This window comes from Abrus precatorius, unplaced genomic scaffold (genome assembly GCF_003935025.1).
Source record: "Abrus precatorius isolate BTA unplaced genomic scaffold, Abrus_2018 Scaffold10, whole genome shotgun sequence".
Lineage (NCBI taxonomy): Eukaryota > Viridiplantae > Streptophyta > Magnoliopsida > Fabales > Fabaceae > Abrus > Abrus precatorius.
In genome coordinates this window covers 17,892,670-17,918,032 of record NW_020874292.1, presented here as the reverse complement: position 1 = coordinate 17,918,032, position 25,363 = coordinate 17,892,670, and the positions used below count along the sequence as shown (strand labels likewise).

Sequence of the window (25,363 nt, the reverse complement as noted above, 5' to 3'; positions counted from 1 at the left end):
TTGAAATTAACCCTATTTGGAGGTAGTTAAAAGATATTTAAACCTTTAATTTAATTCCTTCAAACATTAAAAGGAGAAGAAACCTAAGCGACAGTAGGTATCAAAGATTAAAGAAAAAGAGCAACTCGAACTCCGTTATAAGAATTAAGTAATCTCCGCTACATGTTTAACTGTTACTGAAACTAGAGAAACTACACCTGACGAATCAAAATAATTTTACGGACCCATGTTTTACCACCACCTATATACAAGAAAGAACATACCACGAAAACAAAAATCATAAACATCTCCAAGAAGCACCTCATCTTTCACCTGTTACAGCACTGGATTCAGTCACCTATCTCAGATATTGTCCTTTAACTGCCAAAGAGAGAAACCAGCATTTATAACGAGGACAATCAATATAGCAAATGGAAAGAAACCCTGCTACTCTACACTAATGGAAGCAGCACAATTGCCAGTCCGTCTCCTAAGCCTCCAAGATAGGAAAGCCCGAGAAGCTTCATCCATGGCAGCCAAGTTCTCAGCCACTTCTTAACATAATCTCCTACATCCGATCAATTGGTTCAGTGCGATCCTGCACAGCAAGCCCTTCGGAGACATCAGCAAGTGATTTGAGATTGCACTTTATTAAGGCTTCAACGAAGTAGCAGGTCTCATCTTTGGTGTTCCCCTCAGGTATATCCACGACAAAAGATTCAATTACCAGTGTACCTGGCCTTCCATCAATAATTTCTGGGTGGAGGGACATGATAGACGAGTAGTTCTGAAAGATAAAGATACAACCTAAATTAGAAGACCATTTTTTTTTGTGAGGTGCGGAGGACAAGATAGTTAAATTATTTAGTCCAACTTAGTATGCCCAACCAAACAAAATTCACAGTTACTCATTCTGGAAGCAATTCTCATTACATATCTCTGCAGGAACATCATTTATTACAGGAAGTAAATTATAAATTAAACTGACAGAAAGAACCTAACTTTCACAAAAACAGCTATTTTCTGTAAACTAAAAGGTTGAGCCGGACTTGAAATATAAATTAAACTGAAACCATGCAATAAAAATCAATATACATTAAGTAATAGTTACAAAACGAAAAAGACAAAAGGATTATTCCATAACTTCAGAATTTGATTTGGAAAACCTACCATAAATGAGAACTCTAATAAGACGTCACATGCATCAGCAGCATAGTCAAGCAACTCAAGCCAACTTACCCCAGAAAGAGAAAGACAAATTTATAAGCAGATTCCCTCACCCCCAAAGAAAATAGTGTTTACAATGTTTGTTAGAGCTGAAATTGTTCATCCTCTTGCAAGAATATAATGAATATTAGAAAGAAGACTGTAGTAGCATCATTCAGCACCTTGCCTCAAGCGAGCAATTGATCACATTAATATGAATGGAACAAAGGACGCACAACAAATCAGCTTATAAAAGGCCCCAATGATAGCATCAACATCAGAGTTATAAAGTAGAGATCTTTTAAGCTTCTGAATAGAAAAAAATGACAGTTGCCTACCTTCCTTCTAATTGATGTGAAGCTGAAGCCCACCTCACACATATAAATATATATAATTAAATTAGCAGACAAGATCAAACATAATATAAGGATAGAAGTGCAGAGAAGAGTGCCGACTTCAAGGCACACGAATGATTTTGTAAAGAATAATTTAAAAATAACTGATTTGTTGTAAGGATATATTCATACCCTTAGTCTATGATCACCACCAATAATCCTGATGCTGAGAATATGCTCATTGTCATCAAGGAGCTCCAATCTTTCTGTACTTGTAGTGGCAGGAAGCCCTGATTTAACATCAACTTCTCTCAGACTCCCAATCTCAAGGTTTCCCCTTACAACACATCTACTTACAAATGGCTTGTACTTCTGTGGCTGATCAAACCTCCTCACCAAGGACCATACCTAGAAATAGTAAATCTATGCACGATAAATAAACATAAACAATTCACACAGGCAGGGTAAGAGCATAATCATTCAGGCAATCTCTATCAAAAATATTTCTGCATTATACAAATTACAAAGTATTGTCAAGAAAAACACAAAATTCTATGTTCTAAAACAGTAGCCGTGAGGAAGAGAAAATAGAACGAAATTTGGTTCACTTTGTACTTGGTAATTTTCATAGTTGACCTTCACGCAAAAAGGTAATGATTCCACTATTGAAATCAGCTTTTGCGGCAACCATATCAAAGTTGATTGGACCTTCAACAATCTAAATTGCACAATTTAAAGTACCTTGCAAATACCCCCGCCTCGCTTCCTCTCAAAAAAGAATAATAACAGTAATAAATTTGTTTAATCAATCAAAAAACAAAAGTTGTACGGCAAGATTATTACAAGTGTGAAAAGACAGGAATTGATACTTCTTGTTGGTTGCTGAAATAGAGTAAGAAGAGAAGTAATCAGAGTCCAAATTAATGAATTGTAACTGCTCCCTACCACGACGATCAATGAGATCTAGAATATACATTTCACTAAAATCACACTAACTAGATTTTCAATCTTCGACAACAAATATGTACACGTTTTTTCTTGGGAAATAACAATTTTCCCTCTCAAAAGCTCCGTAGGAAGCTGGAAAAGAAAAACCAACTAAATTTCCAACATGCATTAGATCATCTCCCACTTAAGTTCCAAACATAAATATTTTTTGCCGAAGCCTATAAAGCAGGATCAGACCAAATGGTATTGAGAAGCAGGTCAAATAACAAAAACAGCACAGAACAAGTTCAAACGCCCCCAACCAAATCAGCTGAGCATAAAAGCATAAGCTTCACATCCAATCAAATCTCTACTTCCCAACAAGTAAGCAAATAAAAAAATCTACAAACACAAAAATTAATCCCACAAAACTGCAAAAACCTTCCAAATCAAACTCAAAACAATATCACCATTAAAAGACACGTAGATACACACACATTCCAACAACCGTTACGACCATCTAACCGGATCACAATGATGCATGCAAAAACAAAAATGTTCACACACAAGCGAATAACAGAATCGCACAACGATTCAATACATCATTAAAAAATACAAATTTTTTTAAAAAAATTGACCTGAGGAACTGGTGCTCTTATATGCTTAACGAGCGCAGAGCTACACTGATTCTCACCAGGTTCGTGCCTGTGGTGTCTTCTTATGTGCTCCATCTCCACGCTGCTCAATCCTCCATTCCCAGTCCCATTCATTTTGCTCCTTTCTCTTCAACGCAAACGCCAAAATACAAAACGCACCGTTTTCAATTTGTATTCTTCACAACCGCCAACGCCAACATGAAACTAAGATGCCGAATCGATCGGCGCCGACAAGCTCCGACACCGTCCGGCTAGGTTCTCCGGCGAGAAAAGCGTGTGAGTTTTGGGGCAATAAAAAAGAAGAAGATGCGCGTAAGAGTCAGAGTCACCGCCACGGATCATGGAAAGGAAACTATTGCTACCGAAGCTCTTATTATTATCCCAGATAAATAATAAAAAATTAAATCATAAAATATATAACATAAAGAAGACAACGTCTGAATTAAATTAATTTTCAAGAAATATGTATTTATTTTTCAGAAAAATTTCACAAAAAACCATAAGAAATTAATTATATTTTAAAATAAGATGTATTTACAAACATTGAGTATTCCGCTAACTTAAGTTAAGTGGTGTAGAATTATTGTATAAAATATAATTATGTTCATAAGTTTTTAATGTAATTATATTTTTAAGGACTCAATCTTGTAAATAATTGTTATAAAAAAATTAAATTAAGGTAGAATAATTTTCAATTCATTAATTTATGCGGTTGGTGGTGATTTATTGTTTATTTGATTATAAAAGTTAAATATCTTTGGTAAAAATTATTTGTCTCTTTCTTTGTTTCAAAATGGCCCCCACTTAGTGCTATTATTACAAACTAACAATCTGATTGTCCATTTGCGTTAGTGTCGTTTTCGTGACCAAAATGCCCTTCCCAGCATCATCTATTTGCGTCCGTCTTTTTATAGATATTTTATTTAATCAAATCTTACCTGACTTAGGTTCGATTTTGATTTAAGTAAAATAAATTTAAGAGGAATTAACAACAAAATAATTATTTTAAAAATAATGCATAAATAATATTTTATGATTTTTGTGAAAGTAATGCATAAATAATAATTTTTTATATTACATAAATAATATTTTTAACCAAGCATCGTTTAACTCCTCCTCCAAGATAAAAAAAATTATTTAAATAAATTTTACCTGATTTATATTATTTTAAAAATTAATAAAAAAGAATCAGACAAAATGATTTGATACGTATACTAAATTTGGTATCAATCTTAAAAAGTCGGGTCCTTACAATGTAAGAGTATAAACGAATGAATAATTTTTTAATTTAATAATTAATATTACTCTAATCTTATTTATAAAAAATAAATATTTGATTTATTAAAATTAATAAAAAATTAATTTTCTGTGATAATTTCTTTTCAAATTATTTGATCAAATTGAGATTTTATATATTAAATAAATAAATATATTTATTTGTTTAAAGAAAAATGTAAGTAATATATTTTTAATTATTGACTAAAATTTATTAAAAATTATAAAAGTACAAGAGAAAAATATTAAATAAGAAATAAGAAAGAGAGAAATTCATATAATTTTTGTAATTTTTGATAAATTTTAACTAATAACTAAAAGTATATTAAAAAGAAGAGTTAGATGATAAATATACAATACAGTAGATTTATAAAATTTAAGCTTAATTATGTTTTTGGTCCCTGTAAATATAGATTTTTTTGTGATTAGTTCCTACAAATATTTTTGTTAGGAAGTCGTCCTTTTAAAGTTGGTAATTTAGGAATTTGTCCCAATCGTTAATCCTTTCTCTATTAAGTGTTGAGCTGGCTGATAGAGAGCCAGCTCAACACTCCACGTGGTGCCACGTGGCCGTCTTGAGGCCCAGTCACAGCCTACGTGGCATGTCACGTCATTTATTATTTAAAATTAAAATTTACAAATAAACCCTTGAACCTATTTTATATAATGTATAAAAATTCTTTTAACTTTCTTTCTTTCTACTCCACAGTCCCTCCCCCTCCCTTGTAACCCCTTTCAAGCACCTCTTCTTCCCTTCCCCTTCCCCTTCTCTTTCCCTTTTCCCCTCCCCTTTTTCCTCTAACAAATAGTGCATACTCACTAAAAAAAATACATACTTACTCTCAAAGCTTCCACGCTTTCTCCTGGTAGATGCTGGTCCATTTCTAACTGCATTGCCCCTTGATATGACATATACTTCTCAACACATTGTAGACCCATAAGATCACCCGAACATAAATACATTTCAAATGACCTTAACTCTACCGAATTTGAACCATCAACAACAAATTGTTCATTGTCTTCGTAATAGGACATAAAGCACCAATTTTTCAAATCAGCAGTAAAAGGATGCCACTGAAAACTATCACCTGATCTCAAAGTAGATAGAATGAATGAGACACGAGACCCAAAAGTCAAAAGACCAAAATTTTGAAACACCCAAAATTAAGATACACAGATTTAAGAACCCAAAAACATGGAAAATTAAAATGAAGAAAAAAAGATAATTAATAAATAATATACGCTTATTTTTTTTTTTGGATTATATTATATAACTAATCCAAAATGAACTTTTTAAGGAATCTCATATATACCTGTTGGCTTGAAAAGCTAGCAAACATAGTGAATGGTGAAAGCGTGTTGGTGTGGTCATGAATAGAATCCATAACGAGTCTTAAGCTTCACGTTTTCACTGTCCTTGATGGGCTCTCACTCGACGAATGAGTCGAGCCTTGAAGGTTGGGTTAAAGCATGTATGTGACCGGTCACCCCTACCCCTACCCCCACCCCCACCCCCACCCTAACCCTAACCCTAAACCCCAACCCCTTCCCCTCACCTCACTCCAATCGGCATCCTCATCCCCTCCTCAATGCAGTTACAAGCTAGTTTAAATAACATATATACATGAAAGTCAGGGTATTGTTAGCTTACTTCACCTAATGCCAAGGAACTGATTTAATAAATATCAATATTGCCACACCATATATCAAGAAAGGGGTGAAGGTTGAGGAAGAGTTAGCCAATAGGAAAGGGGGTGTTCGGTAACCATACATCAAGAAAAAGGTGAGGGTAGGGGAAGAGTGGGTTTTGTTAACAAGAAAGAGATAAGAGAAGAAGATGGACCTTTTTACAATTGTGTAAAAGTATGTTCAAGGACTTATTTGCAATTATATAATTTTAAATTAAAAAAATAAAAAAAATTAAATGATGTGGCATACCACGTGGTGCCTCATGGAGTGCTGAGCTGACTCTCCATTAGCCAGCTCAGCATTTAATAGAGAGGAGGTTAACGATAGAGACTAATTTCTAAATTACCAACTTTAGAAGGACGACTTAACAAAAATATTTGTAGGGACTAATAACAAAACGACCAATATTTATAGGGTACAAAAACAAAATTAAGTCTAAAGTTTATTATGCAAACATTTAGAAGAAATTGATGAAAAATGCATGAAAATAATGCATTATTATTTAACGTTTTACTTAATGATTGAAAAGAAGAGAAATTCACTTAAAAAATAATTTTTTTAATTAAATTCATAATTTTTTAAAATATTTTTTTAGGTTGAAAATCATAAGACAAAAATTTAAATGTTTTAAGTGAAGTTTGAAGACATATATCAATTGGAATGGAAAAAAAGAATTCTTGAAAAGAACTTAGGCAAAAATAAATTTGACCTACCATCAGGATACCCATCACAATGCTTAGAGAACAATGAAAATTAAAATGTTACATAGTTTTGAGCATTCCAACATCCGTTGCTCAAAAAGTTAAAGAATGTGCATGTTCTAATGCCCAACATAATCCAAAATCTATACATGAACATTATTATAGGATTCATTTTTAGATTTCTTTATCATTTTCTAACTTTCTACTTTTTGTTTTGAGATTCTTTCTTAGTTTTCTCTCAATTTTATTCTAATCTTAGATCTTTGAGATATTTGTTTGTCTATTGAGACATCTTTATTTTCAATAGGTATTTTTTAATGTCATCCCATTTCTAGTGAGTAAGGAATAAATTAAAACATTTATCAACTACTCAATTCCAAATGAATACACATCAACATGCTTAATATATATAAATACATAAAGTATGTCCTAAAACAGAAGGTTTAGAGTACATAATATAATATTACATACCATCTAAATTGTTTTTCAAATTATTTAACTATGAAACATTATAGGGAAAGATAACCATCCACGGAAGTATACAACACATAATACATAAAACTAAACTTCTCCTATCCTCTTAACTCCTTCCTCATTCATCCAACCCCTCTAGAGGAGGATCGAGATTAATGCTAAAGTATGCAGCTGCATGGCAGAGAGGAAAAGGTACCTCAACTCATTATGCATCCATATACATATTGGACACATCACAGAAAAAGATAGGGATGAGTACAAATATTCATAAACAATCTAATAGGTAATACTCATGTTTAAAATGTAACACCGTGAATTTTGTAATATTAATTATTGTTAATTATATAAATCTAAATGTATATATATGTGTATATTTTTTTAGATATATGTTGTGAATATGTGTGTATATATATATGTGTATGCATGACTAGTTGGACTGAAAATGGGCTAAGTGCCCAAGTGCAGAGTGTAATTCTGGGCTGTCCTCGCTGCAGCGAGAGGGCCCCTGGGAGGAAGGACCAAAACTGTCGCCTTCTTGCTGTAGCCAGAGTGTTACAACTAGAAAAAGGATTTAAGGGGGGTTAGGGTTCGGGGAGGGTTATTTCTCCCTCTCCCTTTGAAGTTCCTTGGATCCTCTCATTCTCAAACCCTTTTTCACCGATTAAATTGCCTCCAAAGCCGTTTGAAAGCTTGATTGAAGGTTAAATCCGTGTGGGAAACACTTGAAGGTGAGTTTTAATGGTTAGGGTGTCGTTTATCATCTCCTTTTCTCTGTTTCTGGATTTTCTTGGGTTCTCATGGAGTTCTTCCATGTGTTTTAGGCCGAAATCTATGTAGGGAGCACGTCTTTGTGCATGAATTGTTGTTATTTTGCTGAATATTGTGTTGTGACTGAGTTAGTGGGTAGAAAATTGCTGAGAAATGTAATATGGGCCGTGTGTTGTGATATGTAAACATTATGTGTGTTTACCCGAAATTGATGGATGTGGATTGTATGTAAATGTTGTGTGATAGAATGAAGGCATGTATGCCGAGTGTTGTGAATGGATATGGGCACTTGTGCTGTATATTTGAATGAATATTTTGAAAATACTGGCCCAAGGGCCATGTAATATGAACGATAATTGTAGGTTACATGCCGTGTGCTGTGAAATGGAATATAGGCTGTGTGCCATGTGTAAGCATGATTACTGCATGCGTGAATGTAATATGTGTGAATAAGCGTGTTAGCGCTGTTGTAATGTGCTGTGAATGGTTCAGCGATACACTGAGGATGTGGAAGATGAGGACGGTAGAAATACCTTGGGGAAGAGGGAGTGGTGCTGACACCGACTGTGGAACGGGTGCACCACGACCCACATACTTTCTTTCTGACTAGACCTCTGACCACTATCTTTGCTGAGCGACCCGTGACTGCCCACGTGGTATTCGTGAGGCGAGGGTAACCGACGACTATTCATAGTGAAAATCTGTGATCACAGTGCCACAGTGGATGTGGTTGGCGTGCGTGCGCATGGGATTATTGTTAATTGTATTTTTGAATGTGAAATGTTGTTAGTGTCGTGAGTGCATCGATATTAAATGATAATGTTGTCTGTGTTTGTTTCTGCATAAATGTATTGAATTTGATTTAGAGGTGAGACTCTATGCCCAGTTGTGTGTTTTGGTAGTGTAGAGTACTCACCCTTACATTCCTTTTTCAGGTAACCAAGACGATCAGCACCAGACTCAGTGAAAGGGGTGGATGGAACTGCTATAGGACTAGGATATAAATTTGAAAATAATGTATTTAAAAGGGTCCTATAGTAGTGCTTGATGATGATTGTAACTCCTTTTTCTTATTTTGAAATATTTGATGAAACCATGGTTTGAGAACTTTATTTGAAATGGAACTTTTATTATCCTGAATTTGTGAAATTATTATTTAATAAATATTGAAAATAAGGTGTTACATAAAAGAATAAAGCGTCATTTAGACATCAACGATACTAAGCATTAAACAATATATTTGCTTAAATGAACGAAACAACATTCAAGCATCAAGCAATAATCATTCAATGTCTTTTGTTTGTGAGTTCTCCACGGAGTAATTAATTAATTATCCAACATTTTAATTTCAGGTTAAGATTGGGAGTTCTATGTCTACAATCCAGCTAATGTCATAGGTACATCTTCTTTTATCGGAGATAGAACATAAGTGCACAATTCTCATTTTATGATCACTACCGCCCACACTCCATCCAATATTGGTATGTTTTAGTGCCTGTCAGGATAGGCTAGCAAAATTTTCACCGCCTACGACACAAGTTAATTAGATTTGGTCCTCTGTAAATCTTGGGTACTCTCCTATCCCCTGTAGTCAGACCAACACTATTTGCTCCTCGCCTGTACTATAGCGTATTCAACTTCTTTCACAATAACAAATACAAATACAACAATTTCATAGCCAATAGTTGTCGAACAGGTACATTATAACATTTCTATTTCAAGAGAGTAATTAATCACATGGACATGGCTATCAATCAGAAATTTTTAGATTTCATGAAGCAACTTGTAAAATTCATAACTAATCCAATACAAGTCCAAACATCATAAAATCACCAAGGCTTTCTACCTTTAAATGTCTACTACTATAATATAAAATTACAATAAAAATTCAAACACTTCCAGAAAATTCATTAAACCTCAATTTATTTCTATTGTTCTCAGATTAATTCACTAAACAGCCAGCAAATTAAAAAATTTGTAATAAATTCATTTCTCATACAAAACACATGAAACTAGTGAGGTTATTCTCCTTAACATGTCTATTTTCATGTAAAAATACTTCCAAAATTAAATTATTCACAGACATTAATTCGTGCTTTAGTTTCATAGTTTATGTCACATATTGGAAACATCATAAACCATTCAATTCATCACCAAAACTCATAAAATCAGTGGCATTCTTTCACTTCGGTTATCTAGTTTTACATAAAAATATAAATAAAAATTTATATTTTGAAAATTTCAGAATTTATCTCCTTCATTTGCTTTGTTTCATAAAGTCACACTAGTAGAGGTTAAACTTTCAAATACTTTTGTAATAGTTGCAGATATTAGTTGAACAATTATTATTATTATTATTTTTAATATTGCATTGTGTGTTGCAATCACAAAATTGACTAAATCTTATAATTGCAAATTAATGTCGATTCATGTCTCATTCAAGACCTCAATACTTTGAGGATGACGGACCATGCTAATGTCAAACACAACTTTTATATATTGGATGATAATGTTACTTGTTTTCTAATTTTTTATTTATAATTTTGTGAATACAAATACAAATATATTTAGTATAATTTATTTGTCAAATTTTAGATTAGAATTAATTTAGTTAGTAAATCTTTTATTTTTTTCTCAATATACTATGAATTTGACTTAATTACTAGATTTTTTATGCAATTAGATTCAATATTCAAATGTAGAAATGTGATTTACTTCTTCTAATACATGGAGTATACCATTAGCATAGCATTTTTTTTAATGATATTTTTCATAAATAAATTTTAATTTTAATTTCTAAAATATGCATCGTAACTAAAGTTAGTCTTCTAAATTTAAAACTTGAAAATTTAATATATGAAATTAACAATTATCAATTACTTTAGTTATTGTCATTAAAATATGTTAAAATTGAGTAATACAGTTATGATTTGTCACATTAAACGACATGTAGGATACAAACCAATATTGTTTTAAGATATTTTAGAATAATTCACTTTCATCCCTGATTTTTGAATTTTTTGAGTGAAATGATCACTTTGTCTTCTTCCCTTCTTTTATTTGGTGTCTTCTTTGACCATCTCCTTTGACTCCAACTACCACAAACTGCCCTCCTATTGTGGTTGTCACCTTTGTTTGGCCAAAACACCACTAACCCTCTTCCTTTCTCACTTCCAAGCCTCGCACCATAAGTTACTATACTATCATTAACGTCTTCTTTGTCATTTTTTTCATCTTCAACCACTACAAACAACCCAACCCCCTATTTTTCAATGTCGCCATCATTTGGCCAAAACATTATTAACCATAACAAAGTTGTTTAGAGGTGAACATCATTGCTATAGTGGTTGAAAAAGAAGAGGAAAGTGTCTTAAAAATCTAAAAATAAAAAGACAAAAATAAACCATTTTTAAAAATTCTTAAAACACACTCAATATGACAATCATTACTTTGTTATTAAATTTTTATATTTCTTAATAATAAAGACTAAATTGATTAATAATTATTAATTTTATGGGTTAACATTTAACATTTTAATTTTAAAAAATTGATTTAAACAATGTTGCATATTTTAGAGAATGAAGTAGAAGTTTACTTTTTTTTTACAAATCTTTGTTCATGAAAAAAGAAATAAAGATGAAAGTAAGACTGCATTAAAACTGAATATTTTTCTTTTATTAACTAAAAAAACATTAAGACTTTGTAAAATTCATTTTGCTTTCTTGGTTTGTTTTATTTATTTCAAGGTATAAACATTGTTTTTTGTGATTCCTTTTCTACGGGTCAAACTAAACTAACCTAACCGTACATCTCAAAATTGATCGATCGTCCCAAGTATACAAAGAGTTTTGCTCCCACTTTTGAAAATTATACCATTTTACTGAAAAAATATAACTCTAGATCACAGAATGATCGATACTGGTAGGTTGGTTATAATTTTTTCGCCTTGATTTAAGTATTAATCAAACATCACTTGTAAACGGTTAGGTAAAAAAAATTGCGGGAACAATTTGTCTAATCATTTAGCTTGTCGAAGATGAAAACTTCGTTTAAGGTATACCGATACCTATATGAATAACGAGTCTCAAAATTATACAGCTAAACCCAAAATGCTGTAATCCCTTCCGTCCAATTATGAGACCAAAAAGCACTATGAATTGTCCGGGTCAGGCTTACAAAATCGAGTAACCTATGAGTATATTTTTCACCAATCTTGGATTTAATTTCTTAAGCCTATTTGCATCATCAGTCACGTTACTTTCTATACTGTGCAGGGTCAACTATCATCCTTGTCTAACATATCTACCCTACTAGGGTTTGAAGCATTCTCTCCCTTAATAGAAGCATGTTTTTCAGGTGAATCCGCCAAAGTGTCTTCCTTTGATTTTCCAACATTATCCAATGCCTCGTTAGCTTCAGTTGTCTGATGGAGGTCTAAAGGAGTAGCTGCTGGATCCAACTCTCGACAGCCCTTCAGAGCATTATGAGCTTCTTGCCCCGTAAGCAAGTAATTAGGAACCTGATGAGAGAAGCGAAACAACTCCGCTTTAGGAATCTTCCTAACTTGATCATGGCTCTGCCTGTGAAACACAGTCCTAAAACCATCAACCTTAACAAGAGGCGTCACCGATACTCCTTCCTCTTCATTGAAATCTTCAAGCACCTCCACCATATCATACTTGTGTATCACTTCATCTGGAGTATTTTCGTTCCAATCAGGAGACCAGTTTCTATAGAGAGCCCAGACTTGCCCCATTCCAGGAAAGATGCGTACAACTCCTCTAGTGCCTTTAGTCCACCTTACCTTGTGTGAAAAGGAATTTAATGATTCAGTTATTTCATGCCTGCCAATCCTGAAATCCCCGCAGGTTTTGCAAAAACCAGAACCTATCCAATCTATTGGGCCCAATTCAGTGTTGCTTCGAGAGTTAAGCCAACTGATTCGCATTCTAAATGGCTTTGTCAAGATCACCTTGTGAATTCTAGCATAATATCGAGGCATTCCGTCATCATCATCGTAAGAAGCCCAGACCTGGTCCTCCTCGAAGGAATTTTCAGTTCTATCCAAGTCAAAATTGTGAAAATCAGGATCTGGAACATGGATCATAACATAGGACTGGTTCTCCTTTACAGCAGCATCAGACGTGACTGGAATTGAATCACTGTCTACGTGCCTGTTACCATTAATAGTGGAACCTCCATCTGGACCAGTTGTTTTGTCATTAAGTGTGCTTTTCTGTCCCTTATTTCCTTTGTCTTTATTTGTAATCTTAGCTTCAGGCATTGATCTCCATTCTTGAAGTTTCTTGCCAATTTCAGTCAGTGCCTTATCAATCAACATGTTTCGTAATTCAAACAATGACATCTCTCTCGTGCTGTAATGCTTGCTACTCATTCCTGAAAAACCATGATTCCTTTCTGTTCCCATGTCAGCTTTTCCCGATTCATAAAACCGTCCCAAACTGTTTGATCCATCTTTCATGGTCATATGATTTGCCATGTACATGTGAATATCATCTGTCCTTATTTTCTTAACAGGTTTTTCAATGTTACTAAAAGAACCATCAGACCTCTTAGACATATGATTCCTCTTCCATGCAGCAGTTGATGGGACTTTGTTGCATTCTCTTCTTATCTCACTTGAGTGCTGCTTAACACTTGCAGTAGCAACAGATGATGGTCCATCTGTGCTAAAAAAACCTGCCATTCTAGAGTGAGAACCCCACTGGAAGTTTGCATTATTTAAAGAAGTCGTGCATCTAGAACTGGATTGTAAATTTTGAAAAAATGCACTAGTTCTTCCTGGATTCACAGAGTGATTCCTTCCAGCACTGGAATGTTGCTGAGAAGAAGACTTCTGAGGATGCTGCCCGGAAGACCATTTAGATGACTTAACAACATTGAGAGGTGGACCCTTCTCTATAGCCACAAAAGCTTCATTGCAACTGGGACATAAAAGGGTATGATTCAAATAAATCCTGAGATACTCGTAATGTGTTCTGCACTGATTACAGATAGTCCAAAAAGTAGCAGCCTTTTTATGTGGAGGGATGGAGGATGGATGTGCCTGTGCATTATTATTTCCGGTTTGAGCACTTGAAGTTGAATTCTTGTTAGGTTTGCAAAATCCATTCGAACTGCATGCTTCTGATTGAGATCCAACATGCTTGGGAGTATTGTGCTGAAATCCTTCTGAACTCCTTTTCTGGTTATATGCTATTCTCTTGACCTTATCTGATAGTAAACTCCATGCCTCTGAAACAAGCTTAAATGCACCCTCTGCACCAATAGACTTGTTTTTGTCAGGGTGAAGAGTGAGAACCAGCTTTCTGTACTGTTTCCTAACTGTGTCTTCATCAGCAAAGGGATTCACTCCAAGTATACCATACCAATCCATTTCTCCATTTATTTTATTCTCAGCAGAAATATAAACCTCAAGAGTTGTAAGAAACTGGGAAAGACCCTCCAGTGCAGGATACAAATTTAAAGCCTTGAGAGCAAACTTTTTTGAACCAGCATATTCCCTTACAGAAAATTTCCTCTCTGCTATTTCTTTGGCCCTAGCTGCCTCATCTTTGTTGCATTCCATATTTTCCCAGTTGCCTCAACTATTAATATGTTGCTTCCTCACATTGCTGAAGACAAAAGAATTTAACCATCAGTTGTGGATTCTATAAAGCCTTAGTTTGGTGACCTTCAATCATGCACCAGACTCAAAGGAAAACAAACACGAAACATGCCACTAGTAAGATTCAAGTAGTGGATCAACAATTATAAGTAAAAAAGCATTTCAAAGTTAAGTGTCACGGATATCCCAAACTAGCAATTAAAAAACCTATGGTGTAAGCAATTCAACATTTCTCACCATCTAGAATAAGACCCATGGTCAAGTTTTCCAATACAACTTTTTAATATAAATTTTTTCCTAATGACATGTATTTATTATGCAAACAAATCTAGTTTAAAGATCTTTGAATGATAATGATCTTTTCAGATAAATGTGTTGCTTGTGCATACTTAAACGTCTTGGAAAATAAATGAATACTGAAAGTATTCCATTTTTTCCATCTAAATATCTTGAAAAGTCAATCCCTACTCAACAATCACCAAAAACTAATCACCAAAAGGAAAGTTTTCAAAACTTTATTGAACTCCAACAGTCAGAGACATTGGACACAAATCCAAACTGAAGTTTCCAAAAGAATGGAGTAAAAAGAAAATGACACCAAAATTTATTAAATTGAAACATCAATATGTTATGCACCATACATCACAATTCTGACATTTTGACAAACCTTGAAACATAAAAAAATGTCTACGGATGAGTAAACTTGACACTTATTGTGTAAGTTTTCTTTGGTCATCACTTATTAAAGAAAATGCCATTCACTAAGCAACTCTTCTTTCTTGAACACACTCTTTCTAGCACAATCGTTATTACATGCTATCAGTTGAACTTGAAATAGCATAATTTCTTTAGGCCTTAAAAGGTGAAGAAAAAAAAAAAACCAAAAAGTGCGGCAAGGAGAGATCTACACAAAAATGAACTACAAAATGGCGTGAATATATAAAATATTACTAATTAACCCGATCAAATTGCAATTACCAGCGCCAGTTCCACCCTCACTACTGCAAGAACATGGCAAATGTAACATTCTTCCTATAATCATTTGCGAACTCAGAATCACTCTAACGAAACTGTATTTCCAGACTCGACCAGCAAGCATCAACGTACCACAAATACAAACTCGCCAACTTTGAATATTCAGAAAAAAGGGAAAAAAAAAAAAAAACAAAGCACTCGTTTTTTCAGACAGAAAAGAAGCGCGCATGGATCTACAGGGACATGCATTTTTCATATGACACGTAACGGTCGAAATTCAGACTTGGAAATTCTACAATTGAATTCAGCGGCAGTTGAACTGAAACCCTAGATTCCATCGGGATGCGAATCTAAGGAGCGATTTAACCGCAAAATTTTTATTTATTTGGAGCAGTAACGAATAGGGGGAAAGTAAAGTGACGAAATAAAATGAAAACGTAAAATTACCAAATTGGAGAGGAGAGTGTGAGTGTGTGTGGAATTTGAATCTGAGAAGAGCATATTCACCATGCACAGCACAGATGACCCGTCGCCTGTCAAGTTTTGTGCTCTTTTACTTCTCTGTTTCTGTTCTTTACCCAAACACACCTTGATCCCAAATCCCTAACTATAGTTGACTTTTTTTAACTATGGCTTTTTAATATCATTTACACATGAATATAAATAATAATAATAATTAAATCTTGAATTTTCAATCATAGCATTTATAGTATGTTTATTTTATATTAAATATTTAAATATAATTATAAATTAATTAAGATTTAGTTTAATTATATTTTTATCTCATGGCCCATTTTACAATAAATTTTTATAAATTTTATTATTAAGATTTAATCTTTAAAATATTAAAAAATTAAATTTAATCATTATCAATAATTTTCCCTTAATTAAATGTTAGTTGATAAAGATTTATTTTATGACAAACTACGTCATTTAGTTTGATAATATTTTATTATTTAAAATTAATGTTTATAAATAAATTTTTTATTATATTTTTTATATTTACAAAAAAGTCTTTTTTATTTTTCTTTTCTCTCTTCAGCTTGACACCCCAAGTCCATCCCTTTCTTTCTCTGTTGCATACTCTTTTTCTTCCCTTTGAAATATATTTATAAGTTTTAAAAAAGATGATTAAGAAAGATGAAACAGTCATTCAACACTTCTATTGTAACGTTCACAATGCTATAAACATATGAAGATGACAGCAGACTCTAGCAGACTTGAGAGAAGAATTGAGGAGCTCAGTACTTTTGTGAGACAGTTAGCTATTGCGCAACAAACTGCTTTTCAAGGAGGGATGATCATATACTGTCATATTTGTTCCTCTATAGAGCACAACTTAGATTATTGTCTTTTGCTGTAGAATGGTAGCACACAAGCTTCTATCCATGAAGTTTTTAGTGGAAGACAAGAGCAGTATAGAGCTTCGAATTTTCAACAAACTCAGAGACAACAACAAAAATACCAGTTCCAATACCAATCTCATAATTCTGCTTTCAATGATAATCCAAATATGAGATAAGGTGCCTCTGAGTAACAGCAACAACAAACTGGCCAAGCAAGTAACAATTAAAGATCACCCCCAATGAGGCAACAGCAAACGCAGCAAATTTTTGACCTTTTGTTGGATGATTTGGTCAAACAAATGGCCAAAAGCAATCTGCAGTTCCAACAGAATATAAATGCTTCCATCCAAGATTTGTAGACACAGATTGGTCAGCTTGCCACTACTGTAAACCAGTTCAAGTCTAAAGATTCTAGACAACTTTCCTCTCAACTAGAGGTTAACTCAAAGAATGTGAGTTTCATAATATTGAGGAGTAGGAAAGAGCTGTCGAACAACCAGAAAAATAAAGAAGTGCAAAATGATGAACAAACAGAGAAGCAACAAAACATAGAGCAACAAACTACTCCTAACAGTTCAAAAATTGTGCAGAAACCACCTCTCCCCTTTCCAAACTGAGTGCCCAAGGCAAAGCCACCAACAAACTTTGATAAGGAGCTTTTTGAGACATTCAGGAGAATAGAAGTGAACAATCCACTGCTAGATGCTATAAAACAAATTTCAAAGTACGCAAAGTTCCTTAAAGAATTGTGCACTAATAAGAGGAAGATGTCATTAAACATATTTTAGGTTTATATTTAGAATATTATTTTGATTTATAAACACTTTTAATGTGCTTTTTTTTTAGAGTTTTTACCATTTTCTAGTTATTTGAATAAATTGGGTTTGTTACAAATAAATACTTTAATTTTGTATGTTTTGATTATTCTGATCTCTGACTGCTGTTTTGGCCATAACTTTGTCTATAGATATATTTTTGACTTATTCTAGTTGTATTGGATTCTACATATCCAAGGCTTCAAAATGCATATATAGATCACTTGATTTGAAGTTGTTTTCAATTTTTTATGATTTTTTGAAATTGAGGCAGATTTGCTTAATATTATTGCACGATTGCATTTGGACCCTTATTTTTTAATAATTGTATTTGGGCTTTTAGATATTATTGAGACTCAAATTTTGGACATTTAATTTACCCTAATCAGAACCTTAAATATACTAATAAGTTCTGAATTAGGAGGGTGCGATTAGGCACTTTGAGCTTTTGTGATTTGGCCGAAATAAAAATCCTTGTTTTTACTTTCTTTAGAATTCTCTCATTCTCTTCTTATTCTTGTGTGGGTTAAGTGTTTCGATAGCTAAACCTCCCATTTAATTTGCAAAATCCAAACACTATAAATCTGATTTGAGTTCTAAGCCAAATTGCTCTGAGTTTGTTCTCTTTTTCTCCGATCTTAGATTTGTATATTGTGATCGTGATTAACTTTTCTGTGGTTATAATTCGAATTAAGATTCGATTTTTTTCTAATTTGATAATTAAGTCGGGTTAAGTCAAATGATAATTTAATTTAATCTATAATCTAGTTCAATTAGGTTATTTGATTGAATTAATAATTAAATTGGGTAAATGTTCAAATTTGAATTTAAATCTTTAAATACTATGATAATCGGGGTTAAACGCGTTTGGTATTCTATAAATTAATATTTCTTCATCTATTTTTACTCAATTTTATTCTATTCATAGTTTGATTTAATTAATTTATAGATTTCAAACCCCCAAAAGTTTAGTCGCATTCTTTAAAAGAAAATCTAAAATTGAATTTAATTAAAAAGGTGTCTCTGTGAATCGACCTAGGTTTAGCTTTATACTATAAAATTCTTAGATAACTTAATTGTTTTGATAGCAGCTCAGCATCGTCTATCAGTGGAGATTCAAAAGCTTCATGTCATGGTTAAGCTCGATTAGTATTTTAATTACATGGCATATATATATATATATATTACATGCTACTATATTATTATGCTAAAATGGAATTGATGAAATAAAATAAAGACAATTCCATGTGGTTATCGTGTTCTATATAAATAAATTGATGAAATAATAATTAGTGGAAGACCACACTAGTTATGTAAAATATTGTATGTACACGAGTGATATGGTTAATATGCTTACTGTATGAGTTAGTTTGTATGTTATCTTAAATATGTGTGTTGAAATTATTAAGTTAATTTTTATCTTGCTTCAATGGTGAGGAGAAAAGCTCATCCTTACTAATATTTTTAAGAAACTAAGATGACCAACTCTCATAGACCCATTAGGCTAACTGAGTGGAATGTATTTAGAGAGTAGATTAAATTATATATTTAGAGAATGACAACGAATTTGTCATTGTAAATTTGTAGTAGTCAATGTGAATGGATCTGAAGATGTATTCATCATAGAGATAACAATAGGGTATGATGTTCCTTTTGATTACCCTATTAATAATAGGATCCATCATGCTCTCAGCCTGTACATATACAGAGGGACAATGAGAACACTAGTTGCAGTAAATTATGTACATAATTTTCATGATCACGACCATCTTAGAAGACTAGTTAGATTCACTAAAGAGCAGATATCTGATATAGAAGTCACTGGTGACACGGGAGATCAATATGATGAAGACTTGACTCCAAAAAAGTTGGAGGATATAGAAGGTTGGTTCGATGAAGACTAGGGTGTCTTAGTATTTTGGTGTAGGATTGATTTGCACACTAAGACTTAGTGTATTTTGATTTTGTAAATTAAGTCCTAATGTATTTTAGATCAATATTTGTATATATGAACTTCTATATTTAAATGATAATACATACACATATTTTATTATTATTTTGATGTAAATTTATTTAGCAAGTCATGGTTTATCTTTTATCAATTTACATACTTTTGTATTTTCATGAATTGAATAATGAAAGAAAAGTTTTAAATTTTATCAAGTTTTCATATTATGAATACAAAGATATTCAGTGTTTTTTTTCTTTTTCCGTATATCTTCTTTCATAAATTTTATAAAGAAATTAAGGATGTTACGAGGTAGTTGTAATCAATACAAGGACAAGAAGTCCAAAAGTATCAGGCGAAATATTTATAATGAGCGAAGAGGAAGTTGCTCAAGCTACTCAACCTAATGATTTAATTCAAAGTTAGTGCATTATAAATAGATTTTCTCTTGAAGTACTGTTTGATTCTAATACCACCCATTCTTTTATTACCATGATTTAATAATATCTATCCCTACTTCTCATCCTGTACTAACTGTCCAAGCTTGTTTAAACTATTTTGTAATCATTGACAATACAAAATTTTTAGTAGACCTAATTTATTGACTTTTGATCTAATTGGACTTGATTCTTGAAATAATAAGTTTTCTTCTAATCAAATCCTTCTTAATTGTTCAAAGAAAGCAATTGCTTCTAAAAAATATAAAGGTTTTAGATTTCTAAATGCCATTCAAGTTATAGCTTTTGTTAAGAAAGAGTTCAAACAAAAATGATGATTGCTTCCTTAGATACTAAATGAAACTTAATACTCAATAAAATACTTGTAGTGAGGGAATTATTGAGATGTCTCTATTACTACTAATAGTTTTATCTCTAATTCTTGTATTTAAATTAAGTGATTTAAATATGGTAAGTAAAATGTAAAGGCAATTTTTTTTTCTAACACGCCATATTATTATTATTATTATTATTATTATTCATGTCAGGATGCATGAATTAGTTACAAACCTTTTAGATTTTCCTAAATTTTTCAAATATAATATATGAAACAGAAAATAAAGGTCTAGGTAGAAGTCTTTAAACACTTATAATGTATATACAAATCTAACAACTTGTCCTTTTGCTTACTCCTTTGGTCTATTAGAAGGAGGATTATCATGGAGGCCCAAATAAACTACGACGTGTAAGGATGGCAATAGGTAAGATATTATAGTACTCATCCTCATACCTGCCTTTTAAAAAAATACTCGTATCCAACCTATATTTGTGTGGGTAGTAATTTTAATCCTCATACCTGTACCTTTTAAGTACCCACATACCTATACCTGCCCCTATTACCTGTACTTGTCTAAAAAACACTTATAAAAAAATATGCTTATATAATTTTATATATCAACTTTCTAAACTAAAGTGCTTAAAAATCATAAACAAAATTTCAAACATAATTTTCAAGATCTTCTAAAACAACCAACTCATAAACTTTCTAAACGTTTTGCATGTGTCATATATAAATAATTTTTTAAAAAATAATCAATCTCATATTAACCATGTAATAATTAAATTATATTAGTCTAGTTAAACGAAATAAATTTTCTATTAAAAAAATTTATTTTTATGGTTTATTTTATTGATAAATATACTTTTATGTTAATCTTATAAAACAAATTTCATTAGATAAATTTTTATATCTTTAAATATGCATTTTTTTATTTGAGTAACATAAATATTTATATTAAATGTCTCGATCTTTTATTTTACATAGAAAAAATTTTGAAAATAAAATTATAAATTGAAAGATAATATCACTCAAAAATTTAAAATAAAAAATTTTTCCATTTAAAAAAATAAAATGATTATGGGCCTATAAAAGAACTCTAAACTAAGTAAAAAATATAAGACATGAACATGAAATTACATAAAATAAATAATGAAGTCTTTATCTTGACTAAAATTTTATAAAAGCATCTACAAAAACTTTCTAAAAACTAAAGGTGGGTTAAGTTCTTATTTTCTTAAATTCTTAGTTGCTCCATTGTAAGTAGAAATTTATTCAACAAGATTATATGAAATTAGACAACAAAGATAATTGAAAATACCAATAATAATTATAATAGATTTTTAGGCATACTTGTTGAAGACTTACCTTTGTATGAAAATTGTGGTACTTGATCTTTAAATTTTATGATAAGTGACAAGTTAGATCTTTCTTTATAATTCTCTTAAAGCATAACTCTCGATAGGGCAAGTTGTGCAGCAACTCATATTATTACATAAATGTCAATGAGTATAGAATAACTTAGCCAAATATAGAAAACATTAATTATTAACCTTAATTTCCTCCCATCACAGGCCTTTGGGTTAAGGCTTCCTTCACATATGTAGCATAATTAACAATAATATATATATATATATATATATATATATATATATATCTGTGTGTGTGTGTGTGTAGGTATGGGGCATGGTAGGTACTTAGACAATGCAAGTAAGGTATGACCCAAATTTTAGTAGAGATTAATTATGAAGTGATTCTAAATTATCTAAATTAAGGAATACAATAATTAAAATAGTTGAGAAGAAAAAAAAATAGAAAATTAAATACAATTTACAAAATTGGCCAAATGACCAAAATACCTCTAGAATATGCTTGGAATATTAGTCCATTTTGAGCAAAATAATCATGAAAAAGTACAAAATTTTTATGGTAATTTGTTGGATCAAATAGGATTATGTCGTTCAAGAACTAAGCCCAAAAGCTTAGGTAGAAAATTCAAATCAAATATCACAAAATTAGTGTCTATATGATGTGGAAATGGCTAGAATTTTGGGCAAAAAAAGTTGTAAAATTCTCAATGCTATCCAATCCTGCTTATTTGAAAAGTTTGTGGCTTGAAAGTAAAGCCAAATTGGCAATAATTGAGTGAGAAATCAGTTGAATGGGATAAATCAATGGGAGAAAAAGTTTGAACTATCAAAATTGCATGAAATGACTTGTCCATAAAAGATAAGATATCCAATTAACCTAACTAGATTATAACTAAACTCTCTCCTAATTGATCAATGATTGATGTTAACAGAAGGAGAGGAATCAGACTTAGCAATAGGTTGAAGGCTAACCAAATCAAGTATAAAAAGACAAGGAAAGTGTCACCTTAAAAGCTAAGCTTATCCACCATATGCAAGATGTTTTTTTCTTGGGACCAATTTACATGTGGCTACAAGGTGATTAGTGTAACACCCTCTTTTCATGATTTAGTAATTTATGTTTGTTTAAGTAGTATTAAAGTGCATTTAGAAGAGAGTATAGAGGATTTTTGAAAGAATTTTGGTGCAGGAGATCTCGCTCAGGCGAGGTAAGTATCGCCCAGGCGAGACTGACCGTGCAGGAATATAATGTTGCAGGGCTATCTCGCTCAGGCAAGACGATTCTCGCTCAAACAAGATAAGATAAATTCAGCCCAACTGTCATTTCGCTCAGGCAAGAGTGATCTCGCTCAGGCGAAATAGGTCACTTAAGCGAGGACTCACAGGAGAAATATCATGCTATATGGATGCGATCTTGCTCAAGCGAGATAGAGCTCGCTCAAGCGAGCATATAAAAAATAATGGGTAAGATCACTATTTGTATATCTTGCTCAGACAAGATGTCCGTCGCTCAAGTGTCACAACCCCTTTTTATAAAATATTAATGACATTTTGAATTAGTATTCCCAATTTAGTTTCATTTATGAATTAATACAATTATATTACAAATAATATAATTTTCTAAAGAAAATTTGACTTTAACATCCAGATCAACAGATTAATAAAACTTCAAAAAAAAATTTACATATTACAAAGATGATATAAGTGTATATACATAATTACAATAGTGGCTCCAAATGGAGCTCAAAATACAAAGTCTTTACATAATAGTTATATCAAAACATTAGATCGGTAATCAAGTGGCTTAGGTTCACATTACAACCTAAACTACTAAAATTAAGCTATGTATCCCAAAATCTTCAACACGGATTACTCTTTAACAAGACTCTCCAGCAGGTAAATTAGACACTTCACTTGTCACTCTTACTCACGTACCATCATACGATCATTGTAATACACATAACAACATAAGCAAGTGAAAAGGTGAGCTTATATAAATAAGGATCATAACTATAGAGTATGAAAATATTAAAATTATTTGCACAACACTTATAGATTACAACAATCTCAATCAATTGATGCACCATGTTCAGCTCATTCCTAGTCCATCTAATGCAAATGTAGCAATTCAGTTGCAACTAGTTTCACTGCCTAAGTAATCTAGAGGAACTGTTCTGGTCTAGGAACGACCCATCCCAGTATCTGGATCTAGACAAGTACAACTCAATATCCTAAGCAACTCTAAGATGATAAAGATGAATGTGATGCAGTACAGCCAAATCAACATATTATAGCACAACAAATATTTATTCTCAATCTCAGCAATATAGCAATGCATACACATTCATCCAGCCTTAATAACACAGTCATACATATATTTCTAGAAAAACTAAGCATTTCGCAGTATTAATTAAACATTCCAGTACATATTACATAATGGAACTAAGCCGCTTAAATCATTAATTAAGTATTTTCGCGTATATTAACATTCTTGGCATACATAACACAACGTTACAGCACATCATGTTCTACCACAACTTTTCAAACAATTATCATACATTAAAGAAATACACTCAACCATACATATTTTGGAATTTTACCCTAAAGCTTGTTCATACAACAACTGATCCTCAGCTAAATCGAGAGATTATCTATCGTATGAACCAAATCAGCTTAGTTAAGCTCCCTTTACCTGGAACGAGTTCCAAGATCTTGTTTCTCATAAGTCCCAAAGAGATAGATCAAGCGTTTGAGTATGAAATACAGTTTGAACGGTCCAGATCTACTCAGAACGACATGGTATAAATCTCTTGAGAAAGAAAGATCAAGAAACAAGAGTAAAGACAGAGAACTGAGTTCGGAAACTCACCTAGATCTTGATGAGATAGATGTTCTCACTTTGATTGGGAAGAAATTTGACTTCGAGAAGGTTTTCTCTAAGGAGAAGAAGTGAGAGAAGAGAGAGAAAATGAGAGAGAAAAGTTGTCTGGTGAGAAATGAACGTTTCTGACGGTAAGACTCTTTAAATACCCCTCCAAATCTACGCGCACTCACTTGAATGAGCTCTTTTCTCACCTGGGCGAGCTCACCCTCACCTGGGCAAGAAAATTAGACAGCGAAACCTCTCAGATTTCTACTATTCTCGTTTGAGCGAGATGCATTTCGCCTGAGCAAGCAGCGTTCTCGCCTAAGCGAGACTGGTTCAAAGAGCTACTTAGTTTTCCTGTGACTCCTCCCTTGAGTGAGCTTCTCTCGCTTAAGCGAGGTCGCCTCTCGCCTGAGCGAGGTACCTTCTCGTGTGGATGAGGGGACAATTAGGTAAGTCTTATCTTGTCTCGCTTGAGCAAGATACTCAGTATCCAGAACTCTCAATTCTTCCTAAAATGAAAAAATACAAGTCCTTGGCTATAATTCTTAGGTTATCACACACACAACACACTTAACACTTAATCCTTAACTTGCATTGCTAATCACTTTCAGCAACATCATCATACAGT

The 25,363-nt window shown here is 32.5% G+C and overlaps 2 protein-coding genes across 3 annotated transcripts; both read right to left on the bottom strand.

The window, feature by feature from the left end:
* Positions 1-111: 111 nt before the first annotated feature.
* On the bottom strand, positions 112-3,483 carry LOC113871248 (abscisic acid receptor PYL8). The gene is made up of 3 exons (XM_027508222.1): positions 3,086-3,483; positions 1,713-1,928; positions 112-766 (listed from the first exon to the last, which is right to left on the bottom strand). Exons 1-3 carry the CDS (start codon positions 3,215-3,217, stop codon positions 548-550), a joined length of 567 nt encoding a protein of 188 aa, XP_027364023.1. The 5' UTR covers positions 3,218-3,483; the 3' UTR covers positions 112-547.
* An 8,528-nt stretch (positions 3,484-12,011) lies between these two features.
* On the bottom strand, positions 12,012-16,224 carry LOC113847551. 2 transcript variants are annotated; one of them, XM_027476743.1, is made up of 3 exons: positions 16,061-16,153; positions 13,804-14,645; positions 12,072-13,743 (listed from the first exon to the last, which is right to left on the bottom strand). In XM_027476743.1, the coding sequence occupies exons 2-3, from the start codon at positions 14,597-14,599 to the stop codon at positions 12,287-12,289; spliced, it is 2,253 nt and encodes a 750-aa protein (XP_027332544.1). In that variant the 5' UTR covers positions 14,600-14,645; positions 16,061-16,153; the 3' UTR covers positions 12,072-12,286. The 2 variants fall into 2 exon arrangements, with proteins under 2 accessions (XP_027332536.1, XP_027332544.1); XM_027476735.1 differs by having other exon boundaries at positions 12,012-14,645; positions 16,061-16,224.
* Between the last annotated feature and the right edge of the window lie 9,139 nt (positions 16,225-25,363).